Here is a 14,839-nt window from a genome sequence, read left to right as displayed (position 1 = left end):
CCTGACCCATCTCTCCAGCTCCAACATTTTCATCAGATGTGTGTACTGTATGTATATGAGTATTATCTACATTACGTGCATGAAATAACAATGGCTATCAGAAGAGGACATTGATCCACGTGAATGCTTGAACCCAAGCTGGGTCCCCTGTAGGAGCAACGAGTACGCTTAATGACTGAGCCATCTCTCCAGCTCCAACACATCAACGGAGGCTTCTAAGTCTTCCATGGCAAGTGGGACAGAGTTCAGGATAGTCAGGGCTACCTGTGTCACCCCAGCACCCCCCACAACAAGAGGTTGAGGACCTTAATTGTGTAAGACCGCTGTCCTCTTCTGCCATGTGCCGGGCCAGCCTCCTTCCCTTCATGAACTCCCCACCTCACTGGTTAGAACAAAGGTTTATATAGACTGCACCCTGTCTCGGGGCCTGGGAAAGGAGGTTTCAAGATGACAAGCAGGCAGCCACCAGCAGCTGGGGCCAGAGGGGCCGACACCGCTGCTCATCTGTAGCTGGTGGCTGTAAGCTCACCACAGCCTCTGTTTCTAGCGGCCCTGCTCTGTATGGGAGATGGTCTCAGAGTCTCACAGAAACACACAACCACTCAAGCACAGAATTTATTGAGTTTGAAAGAAAAGATGATCATTCAACATTTTTTTTTAAGATTTATTTATTATGTACAGTGTTCAGCCTCCATGTATGCCTGCAAGCCAGAAGAGGGCACCAGATCTCAGTACAGATGGTTGTGAGCCACCATGTGGTTGCTGGGAATTGAACTCAGGACCTCCAGAAGAGCAGTCAGTACTCTTAACCTCTGAGCCATCTCTCCAGCCCTCAACATTTCTTACATGTACAAGAATGGAGGAGTAGACGTTCCCACAACAGCCTCCAAATAAAAATGTAAGTATGAATAAAGGAATGGGCCCAGGCAGAGAGCTCAATGTAAGAGGTGCTTGCTGCCAAGCCTCAAGAAGAGCTTGAACCTGGGGGAAGACCCACATGGCAGTACCGAACCAATCCCCTCAACTTGTTCTCTGGCATGCACACAGCGCCCACACAAGTAAATATTAGAAGCTGATCATCCCAAGGCACCAAAGAATAAAGGCTAAATGTTGTTCAGTAGGAGGCATTGTCTGTACATTTTACTAGCAATAAATTTATGTCCTAAATAGTGTACTGCCGTAAACACCAGACACTCCCCCCCCCCCCCCCCGGCCAAATATAAGCAAGACATTCGGGAATAGCGATCTGTTTGGGACCGTAGACATGCTGTCAGGGGGCCCAAGTGGGCCTTCCACTTGCTACAGAGTTAAGGATTGACTGGTCTCCCTCCTCCAAGAACAGGATAACAGGGTTGTACCCTCACATGTGGTTTGGAAATCCTTTGTCCACTGGATATACAAAAAAGCACAAGCCTTTTCCAAGAAGCCAGGCTGGGCTAACAGTGAGCCTGTCTCAAAACGTTGCCCAAATGATGACTCAAATTAAAAAGAAATTAGAGGCTCAGGGTGGGGGGTGGCGCACGCCTTTAATCCCAGCACTTGGGAGGCAGAGGTTGGCAGAACTCTTGTGAGTTCGAGGTCAGCCTGGTCTACAAGCGAGTTTCAGAACAGGCTCCAAAGCTATAGAGAAACTCTGCCTCGAAAAACCTAAATAATAAGCAAATAAATAAAAAAGCACAGAAGTGCAAATGAATTCTATGTCCATGCAGAAGGGGACATATCGTAACAGAAGCAGACAGTCGACCCATTGCCCAGTTCACTCGTTTAACCAGGCTGGGATCTTAGACTGGGAGGAGTCAGTCAGTGGAGCATCGAGTTCCTCAAGTTGTTTTTTTCTCTCGAGAATTACTAGTTAGGAGAGGGAGGCATCTGCGAGAAGACTGACAGAAACAAGTGGGAGAACCTTCCATGACCTTGGCCAGAACAGGAGCCCTGACGGAGAGGGAAAGGCGTGGGACCAGCGAGGACGCGCCAGCTTCCGGTCACCCAGGAGAGGAAGAGGCGGGGCGCGAGCCACACGCCGGAGCCAACGTGTAGCCAACGGGAAAGCACGCGCTCAAGAGCCAATAGGACGCGGGGCCCGCCCCCCGGCGGCCGTGGAAGGTGAGCCGCGGCGGCGGTATGGCGGGCGGGGCGCGCGAGGTACTCACGCTGCAGTTGGGACACTTCGCGGGTTTCGTCGGGGCACACTGGTGGAACCAGCAGGTCAGGCTACGCGTGGCGGCCCGGCTCCCTGCGGAAGGTACATGGCCGTGCCCCTCCTCACTCCACTCCGCACTATGCAGGATGCTGCTCTGGGACCTAGGACCGAAGGCGACTCGTCACCGGGGGAGTTGTGCCCCGACGTCCTGTACCGAGCCGGCCGGACGCTGCATGGCCAGGAAACCTATACGCCGCGACTCATCCTCATGGATCTGAAAGGTGAGGCAGTGGCGGAGCTCAGCCAAGTTTTCCCTCACAGGGGACAAGTCCCCAGAGGACACCGGAAGACCAGACTGACTCAGGAGTGGGCAGAGCCACGGGCTCCCAACAGAAGGATGGAGTCCAGATTCCCCATCCATCTAGCGTATATCCAAGTATGCTTTAAAAAGCCAAGTGCAGTGCTTGGCGTGGTTGGGCACGCCTTTAATCCCGGCAGGGGCAGGTAGATCTCTGCGTACAAGGCCAACCTGGTTTACATAGTTGATAGGGATACGTAGGGAGACAGCTTAAAAGCCAAACAAAAAGTTTTGTTTGCCAAGTGCTACCACACATCACCTGACAGGTGGTCAGGTTGTCTGAGGGAGAGAATGCTCTAGGCTTTGACTTCGTCTTTCATCTCTATGCAGGAAGTCTGAATTCACTAAAGGAAGAAGGTGGCCTCTACAAGGACCGGCAGCTAGAGGCTGCAGTAGCATGGTGTGTGTCTTATGTAGGAAGGGGGAGGGCCAGTGCACAAGCATAAAAGGCTGGAGAGAGAATCAAATGGACATTTTTTTCTGCTTCATCTCCACTCTTTTTCAGGCAAGGGAAGCTCACCACACACAGAGAAGAAGAGTACCCAAAGAACCCTAACCTCCAGGACCTTCTGAGTGCAGAGGTGATGCGGTCTCTGCCCTAAACTTTGAAACCTACCACAGGCAAAGTAGTAAGGCAGAAAAGGAGGCACCTAGCCACTATAAATACCTTAGAAACATTCGATTTTGGAAAAAGCACCTTTGGCTGTAAACGGGCAAGAACCTCTAATCTGGTTTAGCGACTAAGTAAGAATCCTCGCCTCTCTTTCAAAGGACCCTGAACTGAGTTCCCAATGCCCCTTTCAGGCACCTCAAAACAACCGGGAACCAGTTCCTGGGGACCTCACGCCATTTTCTGGCTTCCGGCAAGTGGTGCACATCAAATCCACAGGGGCACACACATATACACATAAGAAAAAAGACGGTAGAGGAGAACTTCCTAGAACTAAATGTCATTTCCCTCACCCCTCCCAGGGAGTGCTGAATACTGACGGTGTCTGGAGGACCAGACCTATCCAAAATGGCAAAGGTGAGGTGTCCCTTGATGCTGGAGACTGAACAGAGCAGGGACTCTGGGGAAGGTGCTGCCCACCATTTCTCCCACAGAGAACAGCATCAGAGTCTGGTCAGACTTCCTCAGAGTGCATCTCCACCCGCGGAGCATCTGTGTGATTCAGAAGTACAACCATGACGGGTATGGGGACTCCGTCTCACCTGCCCTCCTCCAAAACCGCAGATTGGGGAGCTGAGGGCAGGACTGGGGTTTCATCACAGTGATTTCTGGTAGTGAAACAGGTCGCCTGGAGGCTTTTGGACAAGGGGAGGGCATCCTGAAGGAGCCCAGGTACCTGGAGGAGCTGGAGGACAGACTGCACTTCTATGTGGAGGAGTGTGACTACTTGCAGGTAGCTATGTGGCAGTGCAGGTGCTGGGGAGACGCTCGTCTCATGCGCCAGTCTGCTCTGTTGACCTCTCTGCAGGGCTCAGTGCAGGTGCCGGGGAGACGCTCGAGCGTCTCATGCGCCAGTCTGCTCTGTTGACCTCTCTGCAGGGCTTCCAGATCCTGTGTGACCTGCACGACGGCTTCTCTGGAGTAGGTGCAAAAACTGCAGAGCTACTACAAGACGAGTATTCAGGACGAGGAGTAATAACGTGGGGTCTGCTCCCTGCTCCCTACAGTCTTGGGGTGAGTGGAAGCTGGAAGAAAAGCAGCAGAGTTGGTGGGAAGGAGAGGACCCCACTGAGGAAGTTATGTGGAGCAACCCACTCTCATTTCTTTTACCAGGAGCCCCAGAAAAATATCTATCGCCTCCTAAACACAGCATTTGGTCTGGTGCACCTGACTGGGTACAGCTCTTTTGTCTGTCCCTTATCCCTGGGAGGGCACCTGGGCCTGCGACCCAAGCCACCTGTCAGCTTCCCTGACCTACACTATGACGTAAGGCTCGAAGCTCCGTTTATGTCAGCCACTATCACTGCAGCTCTGCTTCTTCTCCCACCCTACCCCTGGCCATGTGCATGTGGTGCTAGGTAGGGACTGAACCTAGCACCCAACACATACTCAGGAGTCACTTTTACACCAAGTTGGGTTACCACCTTAAACCTGACCTCTTAGCTCCTCATGTTTATCCAGCCTCAGGACGAACAGCCTTACTTCATTCCCTAGATCTCTGCCCTTGGTGGATTTCCCACACCGGAGAGACCCAATGTCCCCTCCTGTCCCACTCGACAGGCTACTCTGCCCTTCCACTGTAGCGCCATTCTTGCTACAGTCCTGGACACAGTCACAGCTCCCTTCCGCCTGCGGTCCTCCATGGTGCCCATTGCTCATTTGGCTGACCTGCTAAGTTTCTCCGGGAGAAAGGTAAGAAGCTTTCTGAGGGCCTGGCCAGAGCCCAGGAAAGGCTCTGTAACCTGACACCTCCTGGTCTGTAGGTGGTGACAGCAGAAGCAGTCATCCCCTTCCCACTGGGTCCAGGCCAGTCCCTTCCCGACATCCTGGGACAGCTTGGAGGAACCACCCCGTGGACCCCACTCTCTGCTTGTGGGGATTCTGCTGGAAGTCGATGCTTTGCCCAGTCAGTGGTGCTCAGGGGTATAGACAGGACGAGTCACACCAGGTAAAGGGGCCCTGTGAGACCTGCCCAGGTCTTTGTTCCTGAGGGTATGCTTTCTTCCGACCGCCATCACCACCTCACCTTAATACGAGCTCTGGACTGACCCAGCTGCTGGTCGAAGGATGTAAGGATTCTTAGCTCTTATTCATACAGCTGAAGTATGTACAAAAGGTTTGCCTTTGTTCTGGCAGTAAGCTCAACCCAGGGACACCCTTGCCGTCGGCTCTCCATGCCTGTGCCTCTGGAGAAGAAGTCTTGGCCCTCTATTTACAACAGCAGCACCCTAGAGTCTTAAGGTCAGTTGGGCACTTGCCCTGTTCCCCGGGCGGCCGGCAGCCTCTGCCGCTCTGCTCTCTGAGTCACCGCTCTCTGCCTGCAGCTCCTCACACCTGCTGCTGACGCCCTGCAGAGTGGCTCCTCCTTACCCACACCTCTTCTCCAGCTTCAGTCACAAGGGGCTGGCCCTGGATGACCCCCCCAAGGGCGCAGGTAGGATATGGAGAAGCTAACACTTGAGCCGCACAGGAGCAGTTTTACTTTGTCTTTGAATGAAAAGTGCTAAACAGAAAGTTCACAGTTGAGCGTTCCTCCACCTGACCACAGCCCCTCTAGGGTGCTGGCGTACTAGAGCGATGGCACACACACTTCACTGCTGTCCTTTACAATCTACCACGCCCAGAGTAGACCCCAGCTCTCTCCCTCTACAGCGGTGCAGAGCATCCCTGTGTTTGGAGCCCTGCGCTCATCTTCATCCTTGTACCGCACCCTGGGAGACTTGGCTGAAGAGCTCGCCAGACTTGACCTGCGGCGCTGGGCTAGCTTCATGGACGCTGGGGTGGAGCGGGATGACATGGAGGAGCTGCTGCAGGACTTACACAGCCTGGCCCAGTGTTACCAGGAGGGTAACAGCCTTTCAAACTGATGTTCCAGGGAAGGGTATCGGGGAGATAATTTGTAATAAAAGCTGCCGGGTGCCGGAACCCAGTGTGTTGGGATTGCTGCAAGACATATGCATTTGTACATTTAAAAAGAGCGAGTTCACAAAAGAGCCAAGCCCCGTTCTCCACCAATGCTGTTTACAGAATGTGTTTGTAAGGTCTTCTTCACTGAAGTCCCTGAGAGGCACAGGCCGCAGAACCATCACACTATGAGTCAAGTACAACCACCCTTGTACAGAGGGCTGTTGGTTGGTCTTGGCAGATGAAACCCATACCTTCCCAGGGTTTCATTCATCCAGCTCTTCCTCAGACAGCAGGTCCCCACGGTCAGAGAGCTGGTCTGCATTGCTGGTGCTGGTGGCATCCTCCTCGTCCTCAGAGCTGGCCTCACAGGCTGTGCGGAAGAGTTGCATGAGCTCTCGGAAACGGTGGGAAACCTAGCAGAGGAAAGGGGTTGGGCTCACAGTTCCAGTCTGCTTCAATGAACTTGGCACCCACTTACTATACAGAGCAAGGTTGTGTCTTCTGTAGAAACAGGCGAATGCCACAAACAGAGCAGTCTTCCCTGGTAACAAGACTCGGTGATACACACCTTTAATTCCAGCAATCAGGAGGATTCCTGAGTACAAGGCCAGCCTGATCTACATTATTCAAGGGCAGCCAGGGACATAGTGAAAATCATCTCCACAGAAAGCCACAACAGAAACCCACTGCACTGACAGGCCAAGCTTTAAAAGAACCAATTGTTGCCTTAAAAGTTCCTTATGACTGTAAACCCCATTGGTCCCATCCTCCCGCCTTTGTTCCCCATCACCCTGTGACCCACCCCGCCTCACCTCAACAGGGGTCTTGTTCCCCAGTTGCCGGGAGATGCTGCTGAAGGTGTGGGGCTGTGCACCCTGCTCCTGGCACATGGTGAGAATCACTCGGTCAGCCTCCCTGAAAGCCAGGCAGCATAGTTAGGCCTGAGGATCGCTTTGGACCTGTGTTACACTCTGCAAACACAGCTTGTCTTTACCTACCTTGTCCACAATACCACCTTCTCCCCAGTGGAGCTGACCTTGCTGTTGTTGGCACAGACAGTAGCTTCTGAGGCTTTTGGCAGACCCCCCTCTGGACCTTTGCCTTGAGTTCCGCTGTCTTCAGCTATGACCCCGCTGGCAGCTTTGGGAGTGATCTCTGAGGCACCAACTCCTGATGAAGTTCCACAGACAGGAGCCACCATATGGGCTGTCTCTGCCTCCACTGGGCTCTCACGTAACCAGCTCTGAGTACAGACTTTTCCATATGTGTGTCTTCTCCCTGTGTCTCTGGTCCTTGAGGAAACAGGACTGGGGAGGGAAGCGGGGATCTCCACAGTGCTTGGCGGTTTCTCGGCTTCTGATGCGTCTGGGAGCGGCACAATAGTCTCTAAATTAGCAAGAGACTTCATGTCCTCGCCCTCTTCGGGAAGTATGGTGGATGTGTCAAGGCAGGAGACAACTTCAGGCCCAGCCTGGTCTCTCCTGACAGAGGAGAGTTCAACTCCAGTCTGAGGAGGAAGCCCGGGAGTCTCTGGTGAGCAGAGGGTTGAGCCCTCCAAGGGTCGCTCCACGAGAGTCACTTCTGCAGAGCACAGCACGGTACTCCCGACTGTCGACCCTGCTTAGGAGGAACATGGGGATCAGGGGATACACCAAAAACCATAGCCACTGGGGAGCTACTGGAAACACGGGGAAGTGATGAAGTCACGCAGCAAAGGAGGGCACGGTTCTTAGAAAGCTAATGGGAAGGAGAAGACTTGAGGAATGTTGAGACAATTTAGTCCTGGCTGTCCTGGAATTCATTCTGTAGACCAAGCTGGCCTGAAACAGACGTGCCTGCCCCTGTATCTCAAGTGCAGGGATTAAAAATGTGTGCCACCACTGCCTGGCATTTTAACAAAATCTTTTAACTACGTGAGAAGGAAGGGAAAAGGGATCATGTTTTCATGACAAAGTGTCAGCGCATCCCTGGAAAGGTGTCTGAGCTAGGCTCATCCAGTTTCCTGCAGTGTGGAAAAGGAGGGAAAGGCATAGCTTGGAGTCAGGTTACCTGGAGTGGGTGTCTCTCCCTTTCTGGTGGTCCTGCCAGTCCTAATCTGGGTCACATCAATATTCTCCTGCTCCTCCAGGGCTTCCTCTTCCAACATGTCCTTGCCTTGACCTCCTTCCTTAGTTGCAGGCATAGAACTTGCCTCTTGAAGGGGGCTACCACCCACCAACTCCAGGGGCTCCTTGCTCTTGTAAGATTTGCTGTCACGAACCTGCAAGGGTGACAGTGTTCCGGTCTCACTCACGAGGACTGCGTTTGTTCTGACAGCAACTCACTCTGTTTTGCTCACAGGTTCTCAACTGCTAAGCAGTCTCTCCAGCCACTCTTTTTGTTGTTGTTGTTTTGTTTTGTTTGTTGTTGTTGTTGTTGTTGAGGCAGGGTCTCTGTGTAGCCCTGGCTGCCTGGAACATGCTATATAGGGTCTTATTTCCCAGTTTCTTGTCTCTGCCTGTAAAGTGCTATGATTACAAGGGTGGACCACCATATTCAAATCAAAGACTCTCTTTAAAAACTTGCAAAAATGTAACTGTAGTGCTGTGGGACAATGGTCTTGTACTTTGTAAAGATTTGTCACTTTCTTTTTTTTTTTTTTGATTTTCGAGACAGGGTTTCTCCGTAGCTTTTTGGTTCCTGTCCTGGAACTAGCTCTTCTAGACCAGGCTGGCCTCGAACTCACAGAGATTCACCTGCCTCTGCCTCCCGAGTGCTGGGATTAAAGGCATGCGCCACCACCGCCCAGCTGTCACTTTCTTTTAATAAAATGCCGACTGGCCAGTAGCCAGGCAGGAAGTATAGGCGGGGCGACAAGAACAGGAAGAGGAGTCAGTCTGCAGCTGTCACTCAGACACAGAGGAAGCAAGATGAGAATCCCTTGCTGATAAAGGTATCAAGCCACGTGGCTAACACAAACAAAAATTATGGTTAAGATGTAAGGTATAAGAGTTAATAAGACTGGTTGTTCATTTCCCGGCAGCCCAGACCCAAATAATCACACAGAAATTATATTAATTCTAACACTGCTTGACTGATGGCTTATGCATAAATTCCTAGTTAGTACTTACATGTTAAATTAACCCATCTCTATTATTTTGTGTATTGCCACGAGGCTGTGGCTTACCAGGTAAAGTTCCGGTGTCTGTCTCCTTCAGCAGTTACATGGCATCTCTTTGACTCTGTCTACTTTTTCTCTCAATCTCTGTTCTGATTTCCCACCTGGCTTTACTCTGCTAAGCCATTAGTCCAAATAACTTGATGGTGTGGGATGTCCTTCTGTATATGTGTTATACTTATTGGTTAATGAATAAAGTTGCTTTGGCCTATAGCAGGGCAGAATATAGCCAGGCTATATGTCTTTGAGTTTGAGGCCAGCCTCATATACGTGGTGAGTATGAAGACAGCCTGGGCTATGTAGAGAGACCTTATCTCAAAAACAAAAACAAAACCACAAGAAATGAGCATCTGCACAGTATGGCCTAGGCAGTCCCAGCACACCAAGCACCTGCCTCACCTTGCTGCTGCAATGACAATTTCTCCTCTTGCTTTTCTTCAGCTTAGAATCAGGACCTCCCTCATGGCAGGAACAGGAGCAGTCCTTGGCCACTTCAGGCCAGTCAGTCTCCTACAAGATACCCCAACTTGATTAGCTGCCAAGTATTTTCAGAACCAAGAAACAGCTGCGTTGAGAGGCCTGAGTTATGAATGTCCCTCCCACTCTTTTTTTTTTTTTTTTTTTTTTTTTGGTTTTTTCGAGACAGGGTTTCTCTGTGGCTTTGGAGCCTGTCCTGGAACTAGCTCTGTAGACCAGGCTGGTCTCGAACTCACAGAGATCCGCCTGCCTCTGCCTCCCGAGTGCTGGGATTAAAGGCGTGCGCCACCATCGCCCGGCCCACTCTTTTTCTAATGGACCACCTAATCACCCTGAAGCTCACTGACCCAATCTTGACTTCAGCCTGTTGTGAATCCTCAAAGAACCCACAGTGATCCAAAGAAAGCAGCATCCTAGCAGCCCACAAGCCTCAGACAGACATAACTCAGACTTTGAGAAAATGCACTGGAGATCTCGAAAGTAAGATCCAGATTACTGACTTTCTGTCTCCCTTTGTATAGAGACTCTTCACTTAATAAAGCCAAGACACACTTTTGATCCCAGCACTTGGGAGGCAGAGGCAGATGCATCTCTGAGTTCGAGGCCAGCCTGGTCGATAGAGTGAGTTTTAGAACAGCTAGAGCTACAAAGAGAAATCCTGTCTCAGAAAAACAAAAACACAAAACAACAAAAAGACCGCCTCTTTGGGCAAGTGAGATGACTCAGTGGCTAGAGGCAGGAAGACCTGAATTTAATCCCTGGTATCCAAATGTCCTGACCTTCACAAATGTCCAGTGGCACATGTGTAGCCCCCACTCTCTCCCACAAAGTATATAAATGTAAATTTTTAAACTTAAAAAAAAATGGCCCATGCCTTAATCCTAGCATGACACTGAGGTCAACCTTGGTTTACACAGTTCCAAGGCCAGGGCTACATATGAGTCTCTATTTCAAATAATCATCATCATCTTTAAACAGAGACTAATTTGGAGGCTGAACAGGTAGTTCAATAGTAAGGGCAATTATGTATTGCTCTTGCATAGGACTTGAATTCAGGAGACCCCAAATCAGGAGGCACATAAACCACCCTTTACCCCAGTCCTAGGAGATCATACATCTTCTTCAGATCTCTGGGCACCTGAACTCCACAGATATATTCCTAAACACAAATTTTTCTCTAAAATTAATACATCTATATTTTTTGCTATATTATATGCACATACATGCTCGTCATACCACATGTATGGAGGTCAGAGAACAGCCTGACCATATGGGTCTGGTGACCAAACTCTCTCTCGTCATCAGGCTTGGAGTCAAGGCTCTTTCTGGTACCGAGTATGAGCAGACTCTAAAGCTAAAACTAAGCCACCTAGGTCAGTGTCCCAGCATGGACACCTGACAAAGTCACTCTGGCATTAGCTTGTCTTGGCTCTTTAGTCACATAAATAAAACTTTCCTCAAGATTACTATGAAAATTACACGAGCTAATTAACAATCTACATGGTGCCACATAATAACACAACTGCTACGTCTATCATTAGAGGGCTCTATTTCCTTCCATGGGCAAAATTGAAAAATTAAAACCCAAAGGTAAGAAAAAGGGTAGCACTGAGCTAGGAAGAAAAGCATGAACTACAATCTGTTTTGTTTTGTTCCCTTTTCTGAGATAGGGTTTCACCATATAGCTAGCCCTGGCTAGCTTTGAACTTGCAGCAATACCCCTGCCTCAGACTCTAAGTGTTGAAATTATAAATACGTGGCATCATGCAGGGCTATGATTCCTTCTAATGAAGTCTCATAGGTTCTTCACAGCAGCCTCACCTTTGGGTTGTTCCCCGTGAGCATCTCCAACCTCAATACTGTGAGCTATCCTATATACAACATGGATATATGCAGAGTTTAATCCAAAGCTTGATTCATGAAAAGCAGATATTTCCCAAATATACCTTATCATGATTCTGGACCCCAATCTCCTTTCTCTTCTTGCTCTTTGAGGCTGTGGACACCTTAGCAGGTTCCTCTTCCTCTTCTACATCAGGGAGGATCACTTCTTCAAAGCCATCAAACTAAACAAGAATTGGTGGTACTAGGCAGACTGGCCAAACCCTCCCGCAGACAGCCTTCCCCTCGACAACCTCAGGGCCTGTACCTCATACTCTTTCTCTTCAGTCCAGTTGATCTCTTCAAAGTCACCCATCCGACTAGATGCTGGACGCAGATGATCAAAAAAGATGGAGAACTCATCCTGTAGGTGGTCATGGCCTTTGAGGAGCTGCCACATCTGTGTCTTAAGCTGAGGAAAATTGGGAAAGCTAAGAAGACATCTGGAGAATCTTCCTAGACTGCAGTCAAACCAATCCCAAATGAATCCATAGTCTGCCTTCTATAGGCAGCAAAGCTTTTTTAAAAGTCTCTTATTTTTCGATTACAAGGGTTTATTTGTTATTTGTTTGGTGTGTGTGTCTGTGTGTGGATGTATGCATGCTACTGCACACCTGTGGGAGTCAAGGACTCCCAAGGATCAAACTCAGATCTATGGCTTAGCAGTCAGTGCACAGAGGCCAGTACATACCTAGGAAAGATAGTCAGTTCTCACAGGAGCCCCAGGGATTGAATTTATCATCAGGTGTTCTGTGATATCTTGATTGCATTCTGATACTCCCAAGACTGACAATAAAGTTTGTTTTGAAACAGAGAGCAGAACTAGCTACTAACTGACCCAAATTAATCTTTGATGTTTTGAAGGATGAGGACATATGATTTAAAGGGCAAGGCTTCGAGAGGGTCTAGGCTGTTCTGAATGGAGGGACGAGAGAGATAGAGGAGGTAGGTAACTGGTTGCTTCTCTGGACATTCAGGTTATTACCCCAATATCAGACTCCCAATTTTTGTTCATAAAGAATAAAGGCATCAGACAGGTTTGGCAGCAAACAACTTTATCACCTAAGCCATCTCATTGGCCCATTCTAATTTTTTCAAGACAGGCTTTCTTTGTGTATTGCTGGTTGTCCTGGAACTTTCTTTGTAAACCAGGCTGGGCTGGGACTCACAGAGATCCACCTGCCTCTGCCTCCTGCACGCTGAGATTAAAGGTGTGCGCCACTACTTTGACAGCTAAAAATTGTAAAGCCTTTCCCTGCTTGCTACAGGGCGGGAGTTGGGTGGGGAGGAAGTACACTGATCAGTGACACTACTCTCCATTCCTTGGTCTCTTGAAGAAACAAATGAGGAGTCCGAAGCCTTCCTCACCCACCCACTTTCTTCCAAACCCCTTCCAGTGTACTGACGGCTACAGAGCTTGTGAGGGCCAGTCAGGCTCTGGAGTCCAGGAGCCATTCTTCCATGTCCCTGGGCTTCAGACTGTAGCGAAGTAGGAAACATGCTTTCTGCCTGAGTTTACGGTACTCCAGAGGGAAAAGATACAGAATACATTAGGCAGAGAGAGAAAGGACGATGAAGGGGCTGGAGAGGGCTCAGCAGTTAAGAGGACCTACTGCTCTTGCAAAGGACCCAGGACAAGATTGTAGTTCACAACCATCTGTAACTCAACTTCCAAAAAATCCAATGTCCTCTTCTAACCTCTGCAGGCACGAGGCCGGCATGTGGTACACATGTAGACATGCACATAGAACACTCATACACATGAATAAATAGGCAGACGGAGTACCTCAGTGGTATCCTGAGGAAGGCAATCTGCACAGCCTTGCAGGACCTTGATAATCTTCTGGTGCTGGGAAGGGTTCTCTGCAAAGCAGATCTCCAGCTGCCGAAGGAATCTACGACTCTTCTCAAAAGCTTGCTGCTCCTCAAACTATCAAATGGAAGGAAGACAAGAAAGGAATCAGTACGCAGCTGGATCAGAACTTGAAGACCCTGAGAAGAACTAAACAATGGGCCAGAGGCTCAGGTTATGACTGAATTCTATTTAAAATCTTGGCCAGGTGGTGGTGGCGCACGCCTTTAATCCCAGCACTTGGGAGGCAGAGGCAGGCGGATCTCTGTGAGTTCGAGGCCAGCCTGGTCTACAAGAGCTAGTTCAAGGACAGCCCCCAAATCTACAGAGAAACCCTGTCTCAAAAAACAAAAACAAAACAAAAAAAAGTATTTAAAATCTTAACAGCCAATTGTGGATTTGTGGGATCCTAAGAATTAAGATGTGAATGAGCGACTCAACAGAAGCATCTCTTGCATAACAGTAGGAGACTGAGACAAGAGGAGTCTAGGATCAAGGTCAGCGTGGGTACACAATGAGAATTGTCTCAACAAGTAAGTAAAGGAGATAACTATATATCAAGTTGTTTTGTATTTATTTTACAAATAATAAAATCAAATACTCAAACTCTGTGGAACTTCAGAGTTTACAAATTATTTTTTTTAATAAATCTCTATTTATTTATAAAGTATACAGTATTCATCCTGCATGTAGCTCGGACGCCAGAAGAGGGCACCAAATCTCATTACAGATGGTTGTGAGCCACCATGTTGTTACTGGGAATTGAACTCAGGACCTCTGGAAGAACAGTCAGTGCTCTCAACCTCAAAGACATCTGTCTAGCCCTGAAAATTATTTTGCACATGCATTCATTCAATCATCACAAAGATGCCAGAATGAAGGTGGACATTTTATTCACAATTAACCATCAAATGCTCACAAATCTATGAGAACGGCATGATAATTCCCTTCACTCCTATTGCTACAACGACTGACTTCTGCTCCTTCTCCCTCCTTCCAGTCTCCATCCGTCCCCTTCTGTCTCTGCCTTTCAAGTACAAGAACAAGTAGGAGTGGCCATGCCCAATTTGCCCGTTCCTCCCATTTCAACTCTTGGGCTTCAAATTTTTGCTTTAATTTTTTTTTTTTTTTTTTGGTTTTTCAAGACAGGGTTTCTCTGTGGTTTTGGAGCCTGTCCTGGAACTAGCTCTTGTAGACCAGGCTGGTCTCGAACTCACAGCAATCCGCCTGCCTCTGCCTCCCGAGTGATGGGATTAAAGGCGTACGCCACCACCGCCCGGCTAATTATTTTTTTTTTAAAGGGCAGGAATTCATTATGTCCCCCAGGACATTGAAAAAATATGAATCCTAGGCTGGCCACGAAGCAGCAGCAATCCTTCTGCCTCAGTTTACTCTTC

At 49.1% G+C, this 14,839-nt stretch overlaps 2 protein-coding genes across 11 annotated transcripts in view; one reads left to right on the top strand and one right to left on the bottom strand.

Annotated features, from left to right (window-relative positions):
• Positions 1–1,308: 1,308 nt before the first annotated feature.
• Msto1 (misato mitochondrial distribution and morphology regulator 1) lies at positions 1,309–6,093 on the top strand. Of its 3 annotated transcripts, none has more exons than XM_057792899.1 (14): positions 1,309–2,103; positions 2,286–2,421; positions 2,829–2,898; positions 3,004–3,079; positions 3,471–3,525; positions 3,603–3,690; positions 3,784–3,901; positions 4,048–4,182; positions 4,282–4,434; positions 4,663–4,860; positions 4,932–5,116; positions 5,305–5,409; positions 5,493–5,602; positions 5,821–6,093. In XM_057792899.1, the coding sequence occupies exons 2-14, from the start codon at positions 2,409–2,411 to the stop codon at positions 6,033–6,035; spliced, it is 1,521 nt and encodes a 506-aa protein (XP_057648882.1). In that variant the 5' UTR covers positions 1,309–2,103; positions 2,286–2,408; the 3' UTR covers positions 6,036–6,093. The 3 variants fall into 3 exon arrangements, with proteins under 3 accessions (XP_057648882.1, XP_057648879.1, XP_057648880.1); XM_057792896.1 differs by having other exon boundaries at positions 1,310–2,205; XM_057792897.1 differs by having other exon boundaries at positions 1,311–2,205; positions 4,729–4,860.
• Positions 5,617–14,839, bottom strand: part of LOC130889286 (GON-4-like protein) — a 46,531-nt gene continuing 37,308 nt past the window's right edge. For 7 of the 8 annotated variants that reach the window (XM_057792890.1, XM_057792888.1, XM_057792894.1 and 4 more), the window contains 8 exons: positions 13,377–13,520; positions 11,859–12,002; positions 11,656–11,775; positions 9,632–9,742; positions 8,125–8,335; positions 7,074–7,692; positions 6,888–6,990; positions 5,617–6,488 (listed from right to left, as the gene is read on the bottom strand). In XM_057792890.1, coding sequence (XP_057648873.1) covers positions 6,339–6,488; positions 6,888–6,990; positions 7,074–7,692; positions 8,125–8,335; positions 9,632–9,742; positions 11,656–11,775; positions 11,859–12,002; positions 13,377–13,520 — 1,602 coding nt within the window. In that variant the 3' untranslated portion in view covers positions 5,617–6,338. The remainder of the gene's footprint in view (positions 6,489–6,887; positions 6,991–7,073; positions 7,693–8,124; positions 8,336–9,631; positions 9,743–11,655; positions 11,776–11,858; positions 12,003–13,376; positions 13,521–14,839) is intronic. The other variant, XM_057792889.1, reaches the window with a different exon arrangement.

The sequence above is a fragment of the Chionomys nivalis genome, chromosome 18, assembly GCF_950005125.1.
Source record: "Chionomys nivalis chromosome 18, mChiNiv1.1, whole genome shotgun sequence".
NCBI classification, from domain to species: domain Eukaryota; kingdom Metazoa; phylum Chordata; class Mammalia; order Rodentia; family Cricetidae; genus Chionomys; species Chionomys nivalis.
The sequence above is the reverse complement of the archived record's forward strand: the minus strand, read 5'-3'. Positions and strand labels throughout refer to the sequence as shown.